The sequence below is a fragment of the Mangifera indica genome, chromosome 4, assembly GCF_011075055.1.
Source record: "Mangifera indica cultivar Alphonso chromosome 4, CATAS_Mindica_2.1, whole genome shotgun sequence".
In the NCBI taxonomy this organism is placed as follows: domain Eukaryota; kingdom Viridiplantae; phylum Streptophyta; class Magnoliopsida; order Sapindales; family Anacardiaceae; genus Mangifera; species Mangifera indica.
The window spans coordinates 12,325,151-12,345,646 of record NC_058140.1 but is presented as its reverse complement, the minus strand read 5'-3'; the positions used below and the strand labels follow the sequence as shown (position 1 = coordinate 12,345,646).

General features: G+C 31.4%; 3 protein-coding genes across 3 annotated transcripts; 2 read left to right on the top strand and 1 right to left on the bottom strand.

The window, feature by feature from the left end:
- Positions 1 to 2,408: 2,408 nt before the first annotated feature.
- Positions 2,409 to 3,547, bottom strand: LOC123212975 (probable carboxylesterase 4, mitochondrial). The gene has a single exon (XM_044632254.1). It carries the CDS (start codon positions 3,426 to 3,428, stop codon positions 2,502 to 2,504), a length of 927 nt encoding a protein of 308 aa, XP_044488189.1. The 5' UTR covers positions 3,429 to 3,547; the 3' UTR covers positions 2,409 to 2,501.
- Positions 3,548 to 5,727: 2,180 nt separating this feature from the next.
- LOC123213531 lies at positions 5,728 to 9,414 on the top strand. Its single transcript, XM_044632987.1, has 6 exons — positions 5,728 to 6,062; positions 6,368 to 6,603; positions 6,681 to 6,939; positions 8,481 to 8,660; positions 8,734 to 8,889; positions 8,996 to 9,414. The coding sequence occupies exons 1-6, from the start codon at positions 6,033 to 6,035 to the stop codon at positions 9,167 to 9,169; spliced, it is 1,035 nt and encodes a 344-aa protein (XP_044488922.1). The 5' UTR covers positions 5,728 to 6,032; the 3' UTR covers positions 9,170 to 9,414.
- A 4,818-nt stretch (positions 9,415 to 14,232) lies between these two features.
- LOC123213530 (polyadenylate-binding protein RBP47-like) lies at positions 14,233 to 19,031 on the top strand. Its single transcript, XM_044632986.1, has 6 exons — positions 14,233 to 14,966; positions 16,180 to 16,657; positions 17,591 to 17,673; positions 17,754 to 17,884; positions 18,119 to 18,215; positions 18,582 to 19,031. Exons 1-6 carry the CDS (start codon positions 14,460 to 14,462, stop codon positions 18,720 to 18,722), a joined length of 1,437 nt encoding a protein of 478 aa, XP_044488921.1. The 5' UTR covers positions 14,233 to 14,459; the 3' UTR covers positions 18,723 to 19,031.
- The last annotated feature ends 1,465 nt before the right edge of the window (positions 19,032 to 20,496 follow it).

Here is a 20,496-nt window from a genome sequence, read left to right as displayed (position 1 = left end):
TAAGTAGCATAACGGCATAATATAAAGATATAATATACCTGAGTTGATGGTGCTGATAACGTATTATAAAATAATGTAATTTATTGAATTAATAGAAGGAAAGCTTCTGAAATTATAATAAGAAGCAAAATGAAGAAGAAAGAAGAAAGCTTTTTATGTGAGGAAAGGTGTGTCGATTACATGAAGAGAGGGGGGTATTTATAGGAGAATTGCCGCCCCTCCAGTCAGCAAAAACGGCTTCCTTCTAAGCCAAGTTTTCAATGCCATTAATGTTTTCATACTCCTTTAGCCAAAATTTCTTCTCCTGCGTCAGCCTCTCCAATAAATGTTTTCCCACCCATTTTCTTGACTTTATCGGTGGAAAGCCACTGCATCTGTAACAATTATTATATTATCCAATATTAGTATATTTTTAGTTTTTAATTATTTTCTCGTCTAATAATATATTATTATTTGTATATAAAATTATATATATAATTTTATTATTTATTTAATATCCGTTAATTTATAGCATTATGTTGTTTGAATTTTTGGTTATTTTTCATTACCTTTTTTAGTTTTACAAATAATATAGAGTAGAATAATGTTATATATATTTACTTTTAAGTGCATAATAAATATATATATATAATATATTATCATATAATTTAATATTATTTTATTTTTAATTTAAAATTAATTAATTATTTTATAAAATATATTAAATATGTAATTATTTATATGTATAGTTTTATCGTACAATATAATATGAATATCACATTTACATTCATTATTAAAATAGGCAAATTTAATTTTATAATAATTTTATTCTTATTAAAATTTTATAATAAAAGTATCATCTTTTAAGAAAAATATATATTAACAATAAGAATACAACAACTGGAAAAAATAATTTAGTTAATTATATTTATAATTTAACAAAAAATTTGTAATATATTAACGAAAAAGATCGCGTGATTTGCATGTTGGGCCGTTATATTATATATTTTTTTATTACTTTTTTAAATTTTTAAAGGAAACTCAATAAATTACTCAAACTTTAGGGGTCAAAAAGAATTTATCTAATCTTTTTAAATATAAACAAAATTGTCTTATTTTACCATAAAGATGAAAATGTCTTTCATTAAATAAAGAAGAAAACAAAAAAATTTCCTTTCCAGTCACACGAAATCACATATTTGGATGCATGAAATTGTAGGCGTTCAGACTGATTTTCTCAGACAAATGTGGTGATGTTTCCAGTAACTAAAATAGATGAAAAGGTTAGTAAAATAAGTTTTATCATATTTTTATATATTTTAGTATAATATTTAATCAATTGGATGCAGTATTTTGGTGTTTAAACTTAGGGTTTCAAATTGAAATATTTGATTAAATTGTTTGATTTGTTAGCATTTTGACTTAATTTTTTTAGGGTTTTTGTGTTAGATTAGGTATAGAGTTTATTATTGATAAAATAAGATTTGAAAAACAAAGTTTGGGAGATAAAATCTCACCACACAAAGTTTTTGTTCACCACACGAATTCGTGTGGTGAGATTTTGTGGAGACAGAAAGGTTTTATGTATTTTTTAAACTTTTTGGACCATAAAATTCATGAGGTTGGGGGCTAAAGTACAATCTCTTAAACAGTAAATTGTGTGGCAAAAGTATAAATTTGTAAAATAGGTTGATACACAAATTCGTGTGGTGGGGGTAAATTATGATTTTTTAAAGTTTTCCCGCTATATGATTCACATGGTGGGGGTTGGGGGTGGAATGAAAGTTTTAAATTATGGGTGTTTGTTGATGTATTCTATATAAGGGGGACAAATTGAATTTTTTTTATTTAAATATTTTTTAATGTATAAAATTCTAATTTAAAGTCTGTTCTTCTAAATAAATGTATCTATATTAAAAATTAACTCATTTCTTATATAAAATTGATATAATTGTAATTTTGTTATGAGGTTTAATAGACAAATAAGAGTTTATAAGGTGATGAGTCTAGCAAACGTGTTATAATTACAAAGTTTGAAGATAAAATTCTTAACTTATTAAGTGTATAAAAGCAAACCACGAGCAAGAATTTCGAGTAATTAAAAGAACTTGATCAAATATATATAATTTATTGTGTTTCATAACTTATTAAATATGTTTTCGTTGAAATGTCTTAAAACAAATGTGTCATATGAATTAACAACAACATACTAAGTGCTTTCAAACAACATGGATTGTTGATTTGAAGCTATTTCCAATATGATAGGGGGTTATAAATTTCTCTATTGAGACGTGATAAAGATTAAAGTATTCATCTCCTATTTGTTTCGTTGTTATGTCTATTTATAGGTTCATTAATATAATAATTTTTTGAAGTCTCCATAAATTATACAGGGAATTTTACCTCTGAAAATCAAGACTCTTGGATCATTTTTCTTTAAATCAAAATATATTATTGCATTATTTTTCACCAGATCACAGGACACAAGCATACAACATCTGAAAAAATACACCAACCTTAAGCTATTCTTGAGTTATGAAGTCAACCATTTTCCTCAACAATGGTGCAGCCTTCTCACTGTGGGGATTGAACTTATGAAAGCAGTGTTCTGCATCTAAAGTTTCATAAAATTCAACTTTCCCACCCCACTCACTTTTTGCCAACGTCTCATAGTAAGCCTCACCTCTGTTTCTAAGCCAATCTTTCTCAGCCACACACACCAACACCCTATCACAACCCATGTTCTTCAGATTCGGATCCACTCCCGGGTTCAATTTCGGGTCATCGTCACGCCCACTGCTAGTCGGACACAAGTACTTGTACATCTTATCAACTTCTTTACCTCCGAAGAATGGGTGCACAATAAGCACCCCATTTATTTTCAACCCATCCAACCCAATAGTGCCAGCTTGAACCGCCACGTAATGCGCTATATTGGCTCCGGCGCTCTCACCCACCAAGAAAACCCGCCCAAGATCCGCATATTCGTTCAACCATGGTTCGGGTCCAGATCCTTCAGAGTGCGATGCAATCCACTGCAGCGCGGCCAATGAGTCATCATATGCAATTGGTAAAGGGTGCTCAGGGGCAAGCCTATAGTCGATAGAAATAGCTATTACGTTGGCATGGGTTACGAGATAAGTGAGAAAATTTTGAGAGATTGAATCAAACGGCGACCCCGCGCAGAAGCCACCACCGTGGTAATGGACCACAACCGAAAATCTTTCACCAGGGCCATCGATTTTGGGAAGAAATATTCGGGCCTTGACGCCAGTTTCCGACGAGACGACAACATCTTTGAACTGGATTCCTGGCACTGGCTCTAGGCCGGCAGGAACATGCTTGAGGGCACCGTCCGGGATCGTGTAACGCTCTACTCGGCCATCTTTGTAAACTTTGAAGAATGGAGGAAAATCATGGGAAATCTCGGAGTTGCTGCTTGAATCCATTATTGGTGGATGAAAATGAGAGAGAGAAGGAGATATCCAGATTTTGTGGCATTGATACAGAAAAATAAAAGTGGGTGAATTATTGGTCGCTTTATGTCGCGTTAAGGTGTTTTTCTTACCAGAGGAAAGTGAAAGCTAACAGTCATACAAAGACAACAAGAGTTTCAGAATAGCAGGTGAGCTTAGCTACTTTCGTCATTTGTTTAAAAGTTTGCTATACTGTGCATGAAAATGGATATATTATTATATTATTAAATATTATATTATTTTTAATTTTTAATTATTTAAATATATAATAATATATTATTATTTTTATATATAATTATATATAATTTTATTATTTGTTTAATACTCATTAATCTATAATATTATATTATTTGGATTTTTGATTATTTTTATATTATCTTCTTTAGTTTTGTAAATAATATAGAAGAGAATAATATTATATATATCTATTTTTAAATATACAAATGAATATATATAAAATATATTATCATATGATTTGATATTATTTTATTTTTAATTAAAAATTAATTGTTTATTTGATAACACATATTAAATATGTATTTATTTATATATTAAAAATAAATATACATAATTTTATTGTATGATATAATATAAATATCACATTTATATTAATTATTAAAATAGGCAAATTTAATTTTATAATAAAACTATCATCTTTTAAAATATATATATATATATATTAACAATAAGAATATAGCAACCGGAAAAAATAATTTGATTAATTACATTTATAATTTAACAAAAAATTTGTAATATATTAACGAAATGAACCACGTGATTGGCAGATTGGGCCGGTATATTACATAATTTTTTATTTTTTAAAGATTTTTAAATTATTTTTTCAATTTTTAAAGAGAAATTAATTAAATTATCCAAACTTAAGAAGTCAAAAAGAATTTGACTAAACTTTTTAAATATAAACAAAATTGTCTGATTTTATTGTGAAGACAAAAATGCCCTTCATGAAAAAAAAGAAGAAAACGATTTAAATTTGGTAACGTTTTTTATGACCAAAATAGATAAAAAGATTAGTAAAACAATCATTGTTATGTTTTTATACATTTTAGTATAAGATTTAGTCGATTTGATACGATAATTGGGTGTTTTGACTTAGGATTTCAAACTGAAATATTTAATGAAATTATTTGATTTGTTGGTGTTTTGACTTAATTTTCTTAAGCTTTTATGTTATATTAGATGTAGGGTTGATTATTAATGAAATGAGATTTTTAAAAGGAAGTTTGAGAGGTGAAATCTTACCACAAGAAATTGGCAATCACCGCTCAAAGTTTTGATTCACCACACGAATTCATGTGGTGAGATTTATTGTAGACAAAAAGGTTTTGTGTTTTTTTCAAACTTTATGAATCACACGAATTCGTGTGGTTAGGGGCCAAAATGTGAGTTTTTAAATAGTAAATCTTGTGGTGGGGCAAAAGTGTAAATTTGTAAAATTGGTTAAGACATGAATTCGTGTGATGGGGGTAAATTGTGATTTTTTAAAAATTTTCCACCATAGAATTTGCATGGTGAGGGTTGAGGCAGAATGAAAATTCTAATTATGAGTGTTTTCTTATATTTTTCATATAAGAAGGTAAATTAAAATTTTTTAATTTGAAAGTTTTTTGATATATAGAATTCAAATTTGAGATTTGTTTTTCTAAATGATGCATTTATATTAAAAATTGACTTATTTTTAATATAAAATTGATATAATTGTAATTTAATTATAAAATTTAATAGACAGATAAGAGTTTACAAGATAATGAACCAAATAGACGTATTATAATTGTAAGGTTTGAAAATAAAATTCTTAACTTATCAAGTGTATAAAAGCAAACCACGAGCAAGAATTTCATGTAATTAAATGAACTTGATCAGATATATATAATTTATTGTGTTTCGTAACATATAAGCCATGTTTTCGTTGAAATGTTTTAAGATAAATATGTGTCATGTGGATTAACAACAACATACTAACTACTTTCTAACAATATGGATTGCCGATTTGCAGCTATTTCCAAAACAATGGGAGGTTTATGAATTTCCGCTATAGTTGGGGGGGTCAGAATCCTTGCCAACATATTTTCTTATATATTTATTGTAAACACTGTCGGCAATTAAGCGGTGAGACACACGTCTACATAGAAAGTTAGATTTTAAAAGTAAATAAAAAATTAATAAAATTAAATAAAAGTAAAATGCCGTTATTCACCTGGTTAAAAAGATCTACTTCTAGATGGGGCAATAATTTACACGACGTTTCATCATTACATAGTTGAATCTATTGTTCTTTTGACTTCTTAAAACGACAGCGTTCTGCCTCAGAGTTATGAATTCGGATGCCAACAATGGCAGATTACAAGATCTATGAATCGAAAACCAAAGGGAGCACGAACACAAGTGAACTTGTAACGGTCTTTAATCTGTTCTAAATAAGGATTTCTTTTTTCATATTTTTCTTTTCAGTTGTCTTTAAAATCTATTTATGGATTAAACGAAAAAGCTTGAGTAAAAAGGGGAAGGTGGCTGCTGAAAATCTGAGCCAACATATGCCTTTTTGAGCTTTTCAAAGCCATGGCGGACGATCTCCGTTGCTTCACCAAGGTCTGTTTATAATTATTTGCTTAATGCTTAATTATTGTTTTATTTTTATCATATTATAATTTGGGTTCACATGTGAGTGTTGTGATCTGGCAATATTGAAACAAATTGTTTTTGTTTTCGGGTTTCTTTTTTCGAAAACAAACAAACCCAGATTTCCTTTTATTCAGGATTTGTGCTTAGATTGAGATTTCGTTGTAAGTTATTAGTTGATTATTTTTAAATGTGATCAATGAAAACTTAAGACTTTAATGATATGGTTAAGAACTTGTTACTGTTGTTAACGTGGGTAATTCTTGAATTTACAGGATGCTTTTATTTTAAAGTCTCCTAAGAAGTCTCCACTGGTGTTGAGGGTGATTGTCTTGATGTTTGTAATGGTGTGTGGTGTGTATATATGCTCAATTTGTGTTAAGCAAATCAGCACCGGCAGCAATACTGAATTGTTGAGTATCCAAGTGATTGATAGACCTTGTCCAGTGCCTAATATCGAGCCATGGGAAATTCCTTATGTGCATTACCCGAAACCGAAAACTTTTAGCAGGTAGATATTGGTTTTATCGCTACTTACTTTTGTTTAGATGAAAATGTGTTTCACATGGTTTCTCTGTGTGTTGTTAGGGCTGAATGTAAGTGCCATCCTGTTCGGTATTTTGCCATTCTGTCAATGCAGCGGTCAGGCAGTGGATGGTTTGAGACTTTGTTAAATAACCATACAAATATAAGCTCAAATGGGGAGATTTTCTCGGTTAAAGTAAGGAGGAGTAATATCTCGACAATTGTTGAGACTTTGGATCAAATATATAATCTAGATTGGTTGACTAGTGCTTCTAAGAATGAGTGCACAGCTGCAGTTGGTTTGAAATGGATGCTTAATCAGGTGAGAATGCCATCCTGGAAATGCTCATTAAGTTTTTGTTTTCAGTGTTGTCCTTCCAAATGTTTGTTGATAGCACATAATATTTATTGGTTGCTTATCTTTAGATATCTATGTCTTAATTAAATCTAATATATTCTTTTACTGACAAGAACAAATACATGATATATGTAGTAAAGTGGTTTCAGTCTCCAAAAATATAGTGGCTGGAATGTTTTTGAACTTTGAGTGGTAGGACTCTTGGAATTTATCTCTGGTTTTGCGGTGCTTGTGTATGGGCAAAACTATAGGCCTCTGGAAGTTTTGATGAGTGGTTAGTCTAGGCTTCTTTCTGGCATTCTGTTAATAAGACACTAATGAGCGAATGTAGTTATTTGTGTGTCCATGCTTGGTATGTAGAAAGGTGTGTTAGATTTTATGAGAATATTGAATATATTCGTGTTCAGGGATGAATACTACTCTTGTTGGTTTTTATTTGGGTTTCACACAATTTAATGGGAAAACAGTGCATAAAGAAGTGCTCATTAACATCATACATGTCTATAATTACGGCTGTGATTTATGAATGATATTTTGGTGAAGTGTTATGCAATCCAGCATCATTGACAGATGTTGCTTACCAGTTTCCAAAAACTGCATTGTATTAACAAAATTACAATCTTGTTGTGATGTGAACATGATGGCATGATATCTTATTGGACCTATGATATATATAGGGTTTACTCATAATATTGACAAGCATCTACTCCACTAGATATTGGCTAGTAATGTCTCAATTTTCTATTTAGATGGGGATGTGTGAATGAGTGTTTTTGAGGAATGAATAAATAAACAGAGAATCAGGGCTTCTGGTGAACAGTTGAATAGAACAAGAAAAATCTGAAGGAGGTTCTAAAAACCATTTGCAAATAAGAGAGACTGAGGCAGCTGAGATCAGTCATTTCTAGATGGAGATAGACAACTCTATTATTGGAAGATTAGCTTCCCATTGGCTGTTAGGGACACTTGATAAATCTTATATTACTCCACTGAGGTAGAAGATTTCTCTAGATGCGATAAAGCTATATATATTCTGTCATGTTCTTCATGCCTTTAACTAAAAAGCATCTTTTTTTAAGACTTGACTGTCTAATGCACAAGGTGGAACTGTTGTGCTGTGGTGGTTTATTAAATCTCTTGAATGTAAGCTCATCAACAGGAGGAATGAGATCTTGGTTTTCAATTAATTGTAGCTGACTGGGATGTTTGTTGTTAAACTACTTAAAACTGCACACCCATCTATAATGCTAATTTAAGATACAAAATCTACTGCTTGTTCAAAAGTATAGGTTGGTAAAAGGAATGTTTTCTGCATGAAAATAACTGTGACGAGGAAGTTTCAGTTGGTCTACTATCACTCTTTATGGTAGTCCTAAATGCAATAAAGGCTATATGAACTTGCAATTTAGTGCACAAATAGCATTTCTATCTGTTTCATGCATGTTTTGGATAAAAAGTGCTGTTATTGATTATCCTTTGTGAGATGTAATTTCTTATCTATGCAGGGTCTAATGCAGCATCATGCAGAAATACTAGAGTATTTTAGGACTAGGGGTGTTTCAGCTATATTTCTCTTCCGAAGAAATCTTTTGAGCAGGATGATTTCAGTACTTGCAAACTCTTATGATCGAGATGCTAAGCTATTAAACGGGACCCACAAATCACATGTTCATTCAACCTATGAGGTCTCTGTGTGTGTCATTCTCTTTCTAGCATTCTACATATGCACTGGGTTTTAAACTTATATAATGGTTTCAGGCTGAAATACTTGCAAGATACAAGCCTTTAATCAATGCAACGTTATTGATACGCGATCTGAAGCAAGTAGAAGATACACAAGCCAAAGCTTTGGAGTATTTCAAGAGCGCTCGGCATATAATCCTTTACTATGAAGATGTACTAAAAAATCACACTGTAAGCCAAACTGGTTGCTACAAAAAGCTGAGGTTTCTCTAATTGTTTAATGTTCTTTTAATTGTCAGTTTCTGAGATATAATACCCTCGTATGTTTTCTTTACAGAAATTGGTTGATGTTCAAGAATTCTTAAGAGTTCCACAAAGAGATTTAAAGAGTCGTCAGGTGAAGATACACAAAGGGGCATTATCCAACTATGTTGAAAACTGGGAAGATGTCCGAAATGCACTAGAAGGAACTCGGTACCAGGGCTTCCTACATGGGGATTACCGAAAGTAGAACACTTGAAGTCATGTACATAGTTGAGGTTTTCTCTTTTCCTCCACTTCTCTATTCTTTAATAGCAGGAGCCAACAGGAAACCAACCTGCTGAAGTTTTGGCAGCAGCATCTGCATTTTCTTTCAACTTTGTTGTCCCTTTGTTTGTTCCTTGCAATTAATATTCTATTGATTCTTTTTTCATTCTCCATGTTTTTGAGTTAGCCATTAGTTATGAAAAAAAAAAATCATTGTTTCCCCTTGTATATTGTTTCCACCTATTCTTACATATCAACCATTGATAAAAATTATAGTATGATAGGGTGTTAAATGTCTCCATTGCTTGCATTGCACCATCTTTGGAGGCCATTCAAGACATCTTGTCCATTAATAATTCTCCATTTATTTTTGGCATTACACAAAACTTCTTTAGAGCAAATTGCACTAAAATTGAGTAGGTAGCTCAGCTGTGCAATCAATTGAATAAAGTTGTTATTCAAAGTCACTGATAGTTGAAAATCTATTCGGTAGAATGATGTCAACATCCCTTCGAATTTCTATGGATTTCAAGCCCTTTATGTGCAAAAACAAAAAAAACTGGGGGGAAAGGTTTAGTTTAACATGCCATTACATGTATTATAGTAATTTTAATGTTACTTTTAGTTATTTGTAGTCTTAGAGTTTGAGCAAATGAAATTTAGGATTCTTTAAAGTCGGCTAAATTTGGCTTGGGTTTCGAAGTTTTACGTAGTTATATGTTGAACTTTGAAACCCAAAACTTTAGCATAAGCGCTAAGAATTAACAACTCTAGCGTAAGAAAAAGTTTCAAAAAATTTCACTAAGAACTCTAGCAATAAGAAGAAGTTTCAAAGAATTTTAGTAGAAACAACTTTTATATTTCTAGAAGTATTCACTTATCATCGAATTCAATTGTTTCTTGTATGAGTAGTACCCTTAAAAGTTAAAGTTTCAAAGTTAAGGTCTACAAATCAAGATTTAAGATTAATGATTATGATTTATGATTAAAGGTTTAATGTTTCTAGTAAGCTTAACATTCAAAAATAACGTTTATGGTTAAATTTTTTTATAAAACAATATACAAAAATGATAACATATTACTATATAATTGAGTAATTTTATATTAGAGATAAAATAGTATTCGATCATATAATAATATGTTATCGTTTATACATATTATTTGTATATATAATACTACTCGATTTACATAAAAATAAATAAATAATAAAATCATATGTACAAACAAATTATATAAACTCATATGTATAAACTAAGGTGACAATTTGTAATTAACTGATGTGATTATTTAATTTTTATCTTATTTCAAAATTACTCAATCACATATTATCACATCAAGTTATATGGATAAATTTATATATGTAAGGTTACTCATAAATATATATAATTAAAAATGAGCAACATTATGTGTATCCACTTTGAGTATACATTTGAATACACACTTATATGTGTTATCATATGATTAGGGTTACTTTATATTTAATTCAAAATCATTCAATTATGTGATGACACATATAAATATATATCACTTTATGTATTCAAAGTGGGTATATATAATTTTATTGTTAAAAAATTACAAATTCGTGTCAAAATTTTGAGGCAGATCAAATTCATATACCACCTAATATTCAAAATCTTACATTAACACTCCTCAAACCTATTAAACCCTCCGTAACTTTAAAATCTTACAGCTAGCCCCCTTAAAAGTGAGGCCTAAAAATACTTTGCAAAATGCCCAAGATCATACATAAACCACGGGTAAACAACTCTAGTTACTTTGTCAAAAACCAGAATCGAAATTAAAACCCATTCGAATAAGTTCTTATATGATCAATTCTAGTTCTAATTTTAGATACTTGATACTGTTTACTCATAATTTTTTTCCTTTTTCTTGAAACATTCTAAGATGGTCATCAGTAACATACCACCACTTGTCCTTTCCTCATCTTTATCTTTCCCATTATTCTCTAGAAATAAAATATCACAAATTATACAAACAATTCTCCAAAAAAAAAAAAGAAATCAATTTCATTATCATAAAAAGTGGAAAAAATTACCAACTGAAGCCAACAAAAACGCTTGATATTTCAGTCTCCAATAGTGATTTCAATAATGGACCTCTTTTAACTTTATCGGGAATTTTGTTATTCCCAATTGCTAGGGAAAAGCCCAAAGTTCCCTTTTTCTCATGCGCAACTTCAAAATGCCTACAAATAATTCTAGAAATCGTGGCCATTATTGGATCTTCAATTGCCACCTCACTGATGTGTGCAAGACCAACTTGGACCCCCCATGTACAGGGGCAGCCACGCCCACAAGGCATCGTATCTTTCCAAAACCATGCCACGTGTCATCATCTACCCCTTTCTCTCTCTCTCTATCTCAACATTTCTCTTATCATCTTATTCATCCTTTCTGCCTCATTCCAATTCTCTCGAAACTCTCACTCTAGCTCAGACAAAACCCTTTTCTCCAATACCTGGAAGCAAAAAATGGTGGCTTGTTCATCCATCACTCTGCTTCACTTTCTTGGCAACTTGTATTACGGCTCAAGAGAGAAATTAAACATTGAGTACAAGTCTTTGGAGCTAAACCAGTATTTTGGGTTTAAAATCTAGAGAATACACTACTTATATGATGTATCATAATATAATTAAATGATATTTTTATTTTAAATTTAAAATTATTAAAATATATTATTTCAATATCTAATTCATATTAAAATTTGGGTGTAAATATTTTTATTATATAACAATATTAAAGTAAATATTGAATTTTTTTAACTGAATTTAATAATTTTTTTGCTTTAATTGGTATTTTTTGCCTGAGATTTTAGATGCTAGTTTATGAATTTAAAAAAATGGTAGTTAAAGTTGATAGATTTTAATATTTTTGTTGTGATATTACATCTGAGCATAAAATTATATTTAATAAAGCTGTTTGTGATAAAAATTTAGTTTCTAAAAATATTATTACTAAAATATAAATAATTATTATATTTAGTTAATAATAATAACAATACAATTAAATATAATTTTACAAAATTATTATACATAAATTAGTATTATATCTAGTTAAATTAATATATTTTATATTTAAATACTTGTTTTTTTATATTTTAAAATATTTTTTATGTTAATTTTAATTGAAAGTGAAAATATCTTTTTAAAAATAATAAATAAAAATTTAATTATAATATAATTAAAATTATTTTGATAATTATATAATATTTAAAGTAGCTTGAAAATCAAATTAAATCTTATATTAAATACTGTATTAATATGTGAAAAAAATTTAATAAATATTTTAATTTATTTTATTCAAATTTAATTCTCTAAAGCAGACGACGCCACGCCCACGCGTCAGTGACTTGTTCAAAGCTCAAAACCGGCAGCGTTGAATAGGAGTAGGAACACCAAACACCAAAACATGTAGGCCCCACACGGCCAGGAGCTAATTCTTTGACTCGACCCCTTCTTCCTTTCGTCAAAGGTTTCCAGTCTAGGAGAGCACCGTCTGTTACATGGTTACAGCCACACGATTGTCGTACACTTAAACTAACGGTCAAGATTGCGTTTGGACATAGACCCGCGGCACACTTTCCCATCTCAATTAAATAGCAAGGATTTGTTTTTACCGTTGAAAGTGGTGGAATAAATGCAAACAATATCATAATTATATCCCATATTTTTTATTCATTTATTATCAAACTTAATAATAATAATAAAAAAGAATTATTATTATCTCGTAATTATCTTCATTAATTCACTGTAATTTTAAACTCTTTTATTTTATTATCATGCTTAATATGATAATTAATAAATTTTAATTGTGATTTTATTCTTGATTTTGCTTCCATGAAATGGTATAACATAATTTCAATTTCCAAGAAAATAAATTAGTTTTTTATTTCAAATTTATTTTTGAAACAAAATTAAATAAAATATTAGAAATATTAAACCTTCAAGACAATTTAATGATTAAAATTTTATATAAAAATTTAAATAATCAAATAGTAATAATGTTGATGCAGAAATTCATACATCAATGAGAAGCACATAACATTAGTACAAATTTATGATTTTCAATAAAAGAATTAAATACTAAAATATTTTTTTACGTCAAAAATCTATATTTATAATTATATTATTTACATTTATATAAATAATTCAAGTAAATTATTAGTGAGTAATTCAATAATGTTATTTTTTAACCCTTACCTTGGCATGATTGTTTATATATTTATTATAAAAAAGTAAGAATAAGCCGAAGTAGAGTTAGCGATAAGTCATGTTATACTAAAATCCAGTGAAAGGTGACTTTGATTGGTTGTACTAACATGTCTTAATACTATGGTTGGAGGTTGTCCTATTACAATCTAGGTTACGTCTTAGTAAGTTTTTTGACAGTTGATCCACCAAAAAATTTTGATTTCTTCATTTATTACGTGTCATACTAAAGTACTAAACTAGCTAACACGTTTTCCTTGTGGGCCTCAATTTGATATATCTTAAATACAAATATTAATTTCTTGAATGATATATATTTTTAGATTGTATTAACCCAATTTAAAGATTTTTATTTTTATTCAAATCTTATAAAAATAAAATAATTACATCAATGGTATGATCTCTATCTAGATTAAAAAATTATTATTATTATTTAATTATATATGAGGTGAGACTAAATCTATAAATTGAGTCCTCTTCGCTTTCTTTAGGTGAAGAGAAACAATGTCTCTAATCTCTATCGGAGTGCTAACTGGCTGATGGTTAACCTTTAAATGTCGTTTTAAGTGAGTTTTAGTAAAATAATAATAATAATAATAATAATAGTTCTTTTGGACTAAATTCAAATGGTGCATTGTATCTATGTACAATATTTTAAGAAACGAAGAATGTCAAACTCAATAATTAAGTTAAGCAAGATACATTACAAAAATAAGTAATGTGGTAGAATCAGGGCCGTACACGTAAGCAAAAGGCAGTAGTGATGGACGTGGGAGGATCGTTGTGACCGAGGCCTTAAACCCCAAAGCCAAAACTCGATTCTTAAACTCGACCCAGATCCCACAGCTCTCAGCCCCAGCCTCCCTCTAAAACGTTAACACAAACTCTTTTGTCCGCCCTCTCTTTGCCTCTGTCTCTCTCTTCGTGTCTCTCGCTTAGAGTAACAGAGCCCAGAGCCGAACAAAACCATAAATTTTAACGAGAGAAGAGGGAGAGAGTGGAGTTTTTTGTGCATTAATTCAAATAGCAACAACCCAGATCAGCGATGTCAAAGGCCAACGGCGGCGGCGGTGATGTGATCTCTGCATCGGGAACAACGGCAACTACAGCAGCTGCAGCAACAGCTGGTGGTGGAGCTGCTGCGGGAGCTCCAACTGTGGGACCGGCGCAACAGCAACAGCAGCCTCAGTCTTACCAGTGGATCCCACAGCATCATCATCAACATCCTCAGCAATGGATGGGGATGAGTATGATGCAGTACCCGGCTGCGGCGATGGCCATGATGCAACAACATATGATGATGTATCCGCAACACTACATGGCGGCTTATGGCGGTGGGCATCAGTATTATCAGCAACAACAGCATCACCATCAAAATGGGAAGCATAATAATAATAACAGTAATAATAATAATAATAATAATAATCATAAACAAAATGGATCTATTAACGGTAATAGTACGAATGATGAGACTAAGACTATCTGGGTCGGCGACTTGTTCCATTGGATGGACGAAACTTATCTTCATACCTGTTTCTCTCACACTGGCCAGGTCAAGTTAGCTTCTTTGTGAATTGATTTATTTGCTACTGAATCAGGGTTCACTAATTTTTGTAAATGTTTTTTTTTTTCTTTGGATTTATTGTTATTCGTGATATGTTAGGATGATTAGAGAGTTTGGGACTAGTTGGATCTGGGTTCATTTCTGGCTTTTAATTTAATCAATGTTGCGGGTTTTCTCTCTTAATCTTATTTTTAATGTGTTTATGATGTTTTTGTTAATATATGCAGTGGAAGGTTGGCTTAAATTGCTTTCTATACTATGGAATGAAGGAAATTTACATGAATTTCAGTATTGCAGAGCGAGCATAGTAGTTTTAGATACACCAACGGTTACAATGTAGAGTAATTTTGTTGAAAGAAATAATTTTTTAATGCTATGGCTAAATAGAATAAGCTTATAGAAAACCATAATTCGCTGGTCTGATTATTGTAATTACTTTGATTGAGTAGATCGATTTGGGTGATAACTTTTATCTAATACATCATGCTACTGATAGGTTGACTATTCTAGTGCATGTTATAACATCATGCAACCATTCCTAGGGTTATCAAACCTTATCTCCTTAGTTTTGTATTTTTATAGAAAAGGAATTCATTTGTTGGTCTCACTAAGCTTAATAGAGAAAGCCATATGTCATTGCACATTTGAGCACAGATGGAATGCTTTTTATTTCAGGGAGGGATGTTTTATGGTATGAGAGAGACTATAGACTATTTTTTTGGTAAGTTAGGCTATAGGCTGTTGCCTAGAGTAACCCATTCATTTGATGGGCCTCCAACAAACCGCTAGAAATGATTATGGATCTAGCTGAAAATGGGGGGGAGGGAAAGGTTTAGTTAGATAAAAAATTCGAATTCCCTCAAGATCATTAACCTAAGATATTAGATTGCACTTTTTCTACAGTATGATCTAAAATTACAAGTTTAATATAATGTTCTCAGTCTGAATATTTTGATTTCTCTTGGCTATGTAGGCATAAATCGTGTCTTTTCTTTCCTTTAGCTGACAGTAAGTTCATGATTTGCGCACTTATCATCATATCATGCATCAGTCTAACATCAATCCTATTGCCAGCCTGTGGGTGATCATTTTACAGAAGAAAGATGTTTGATTGCTCCTTCTATCCATTTAGGTTTACCTGAAGAGAGATTAATATTACTCTTCCCATTTCCCTGATGGGCTTTTGCCTTTTGATGTGCAGGTTTCAAATGTTAAAGTTATACGCAACAAGCATACTGGCCTGTCGGAGGGATATGGATTTGTTGAATTCTTTACGCGTGCAGCAGCTGAAAATGTTTTGCAGAGCTATAATGGTTCTGTGATGCCAAACACCGAGCAGCTCTTCCGTCTTAATTGGGCAACCTTTGCGGGTGACAGACGAGTAGATTCTGGTTCTGATCTATCCATATTTGTAGGAGATTTGGCTCCAGATGTTACTGATGCCATGTTGCAGGAGACATTTTCTAGCAAATATTCGTCTGTGAAAGGAGCAAAAGTTATCTTTGACTCAAACACTGGCCGTTCAAAAGGTTATGGTTTTGTGAGGTTTGGTGATGAAAATGAGAGATCAAGGGCCATGACTGAAATGAATGGGGTGTATTGTTCAAGTAGGCCCATGCGCATAGATTTTGCAACCCCCAAAAAGGCTTCTGCATATCAACAACAGTATTCCTCACAAGGTATGCTACAATCATCCTAGCTCTATAAATGCTTGTTTAGGAGACTATAATGTGGTAACTTTGAGTTCCTATTAGGTTTTGGTCTGGAGTTGAATTACTTTCAAGTAGCTTATGTTTCTAGTTTTATTGTTACTTAATTTGGTTGCATTTACATTATGTAATTCTGTATTAATCTAGGTGTTTATGACATATTAAATCACTTTTTAACAATAGTTTTAAGTTGCAATTGTTCCTTGCAAATTTGTGGTTTGTCTCTTAAAAGTATAACAAAAACAGAACTCATAATTCTGTATGTTATTATTAATTTTATGGTTTGTCACAGTTCTGTTCACAATTGTCCACTCTTCTGTTAGTTTTACTAGATATTGTTGAATTTCCCTCCTAACCAGGTGAAAGCTCACCGACTTTCAATGAGTAAGCTTAGAATGATCTTGTGCTCTTATGGAATTCACTTCTGTGAAAGGATGTTCTCTCATGGTCTTGCGCCTGCTGAGCAGTTATTTATTATCTAGAAACTACTGTAATAAATCCAACTTTAAGGTCTTAGACTTGGCTTAATGAGTTATTAGCTCCTGTGGGACAGTGAAAGCACCATCATTTTTATGAGCTGTAATTTTAATTAATAAATGTTTTGCTGCACCGTATGAACAATTTTCTTCTACACATTTGCAATAGTGTTGCTTCATGCTTCCTGGTTGGTTTTATTCAAGGAATTTATACTGTATTATCTCATCCTTCTTTATTTTGTTTGATTTTTATGTTTTGATGCCATTCCTAGTTTTGTTCTCTTGAATTATTGTTTTCTTTGGAGAGCTTCATTTACTATCTTGTTTATTATTAGACAAATTATTGCTAAGCTTGTTATCGTTGAAAGCTGTAATGTTCTCTATGTGATTATTGATTTGATAATTCTGTTCAATTTCTTTTATTTAGCTCTGGTATTGGCTGGTGGTCATGCATCAAATGGTAATAGGGTCCACGGTTCTCAATCTGATGGCGAGTCAAATAATGCAACTGTGAGTCCAGTTTTACTGTCATGTGCTAATCATACACAAGGCTATATACCTCATTTAAATTTAGTATATGTTTGTTGCAGATATTTGTGGGGGCTCTTGATTCTGATGTCAGTGACGAGGGTCTGAGGGAGGCATTTTCTCAGTTTGGTGAAATTGTCTCTGTGAAAATACCAGTTGGTAAAGGATGTGGATTTGTTCAATTTGCAAATAGGTACCTCCTTGGTTCACCGCTTTGAAGTTACTCCTAGTAAAAGTATAATTTCAATTATTAAAAAAATAAATATTCATGTGGTTGGTTAATTACATTGCCCTCTTGGGAGATTAATTTTATTTGATGTGTTAGTTAATAATGCTGGGAGGATTTATATGTATATGTGCTTGTTGGTAAAAATGATAATATAGCCTTTTCACAGCTCTGTATACTACTTTGTTGTCTTTGTAACAGAAAGGATGCTGAGGATGCATTGCAAAAGTTACAAGGGATGGTAATAGGCAAGCAAGCAGTTCGTCTTTCTTGGGGCCGCAATCCTGGGAACAAGCAGGTAAATGTGCTCGTATTAACTTGTATGTGTATAATTAAGTGATTATCTTCTTTCGCCCACGCATAAGTTACTTTTCTTTGATTTGGTGTTGGCTTTTGTTGTCCATTTTCATATTTACATGTACAGCATGTTTGCAGTAGTGCATATGGTATGTGTGGATAATACCTTATGCTATAGACATAATGATTGCAGTTGCACCTTTCTGTGTTTTATGTTATTCCATGGGTCAAGTTTTTGAAGTTGTTGTAGATGCTTTTCTAAAATTACTTCCCTAAAGGGTCTCCCTACCTTGTTTCCACCTTTGTTCATTATCAGGCTATCCTCCTATTTAATTTTGTTAATTTTGAATTATGTGGCTCTTGGCAGTGGAGATCAGATTCTCATAGCCACTGGAATAATGGGGCACATTATGGAGGTCACTACTATAGTGGGAGTGGATATGCTTTGCCACCTAATCAAGATCAAAACATGTATGCTGCTGCAACTGTGGTTCCCAGTGCTTCTTAAGAGGGGTATGGATATGTCCAAAATTATGTACTCTGAACTGGCATGAATGTCCTTAAATGTAGCCTATAAACATGATTTAAGTAGGGTCAATTTAGCTGCCTCAGACGTAGCTAAATCTGTAGTTTTCCGAATTTTGTAGCTGGAATATATTTAATATGGTGGAGCTGTGTTTAGGTTTGTATTATTATTTTATGATTTTTGGGGGTCTGCGTGAGAGGGATTCACAATTAATGAGAAACTTTTATACAAGTTTGTGTTCTGGAATAAACTTTCCAGGAAGAATGCATAGAACTTCAAAGGTTTTGAATATCTTTCATTTTTTCAAAATTCTTTTCAGAAACCTTTTCTAGGGAACACTAGTGATTAAGATGCCCTTACCATTTGCGCTGGTGTTATTTTATTATCTTCATTAGATGGATTGCATGTTTCTGCTCTATATAAAAATAATACCGCATGATCTATCTTCAAATATTTAGCAGTTTTTGCTTTGTTGTTATAAAGGCAACATCCTAGAAAGACTCAACAGTGAAGGACCGTTCTTCAGTAAAAGCTTGTGTGCATCATGACCTTAGTAGTGCCCTAGATTTTGCTGTATATTTGGTATGAATTACTGTATATGACTGGATTTTTCTGTATTAACTTAATTAGCTTATTGAATGAAAGTTTGTTTGATGCTTTTCACTTTGTTAAAGGATCTTTGAGATGATTAAAAAGAGCTTCCAATAAAGAGGCATCCAATGTAAAAGCACAGCCTACTTAAAAGGCCTTAATTTTCAAAGGGAAATTCTTTCATAGGTTTACAGCTGTGATAGCAAGAACAAACAAGTTTAGCTTTTAGATGATAAAGGATGTAATTGCTTTTGCAAGATTTTAATTTTGATGATTAGGTTACTGTCGTTTTCGTGCAAATGATAGACAGGTTTAGCTCTATTTGTATGGACAACTTGCCAGTCGTCTAAATATAGACGACAAATCGTCTGTTCTTATGAAATATGGATGATGGGTTGCAGCTCAATTGTCAAAATAAATTACTTGTCATTCAGTCTTCTTAAATATAAAGTACTTACGACTCAGGATCTTTGTGCTTATTTATTTACAAGACAACACATCTCAACAACACCAGTATGTTTCAGTTTAAAAAAAGAGCAGGGTTATATATATCTAGTTTTAAGTGTTTTATTGGGTACTTAGATAATGTGTTAATTAAATAAGAAGAACCAGGAGTCTCAGATGGATTGATTGATTGTGACCCACATTTAGAAGTTATTATAGAATTTTAGCATCTTTTAATGAATATAAAAGAAAAACCTAAAAATTTCCAGTAAGAAGCAAAATACCCCATTGAGATTATCAATTGTTCAACTCAAGTTGATCCTTTCTTTAGTATTAAAACAAACAAAAACATGCAGCCTATAAATCTTTCTTGCCCAGCTTCTTTCTACTCTTTGTTCAATTGTCTGTTGTCTGCTCTGTGCTAAAGGCAATTTTGTGTTTGTATTAGCTATAAGCTTTGTAGAAATCAATACAAGAAAGCGAACCAAACAGAGAGCTTATTGTAATCGAGAAAGAACAAGCTAAGACTGTAACATTGCTCATTTATTTTTTACTCAATATTTTTCACTGGCCAATATTATCCTTTGTTGAGAAACTTGTTCCAACTTTGTTTATATAAGCTGTGCATTTGATGGGCAATTGCTGCAACAAATATGAAGTTAGAATTCTCTTTGCTGCTGCTGCTTTTGAGCCTGCAGGCATTTGCAAAATGTGAAACGCA

Coding starts and splice junctions, on each gene's coding strand:
- LOC123212975 (XM_044632254.1), bottom strand. CDS start 3,428: ATGGATTCAAGCAGCAACTCCGAGATTTCCCATGATTTTCCTCCATTC.
- LOC123213531 (XM_044632987.1), top strand. CDS start 6,033: ATGGCGGACGATCTCCGTTGCTTCACCAAG. Junction 6,063..6,367: donor ATCTCCGTTGCTTCACCAAG/GTCTGTTTATAA, acceptor TTGAATTTACAG/GATGCTTTTATTTTAAAGTC. Junction 8,890..8,995: donor ATGTACTAAAAAATCACACT/GTAAGCCAAACT, acceptor TTTTCTTTACAG/AAATTGGTTGATGTTCAAGA.
- LOC123213530 (XM_044632986.1), top strand. CDS start 14,460: ATGTCAAAGGCCAACGGCGGCGGCGGTGATGTGATCTCTGCATCGGGA. Junction 14,967..16,179: donor GTTTCTCTCACACTGGCCAG/GTCAAGTTAGCT, acceptor TTTGATGTGCAG/GTTTCAAATGTTAAAGTTAT. Junction 16,658..17,590: donor ACAACAGTATTCCTCACAAG/GTATGCTACAAT, acceptor TCTTTTATTTAG/CTCTGGTATTGGCTGGTGGT.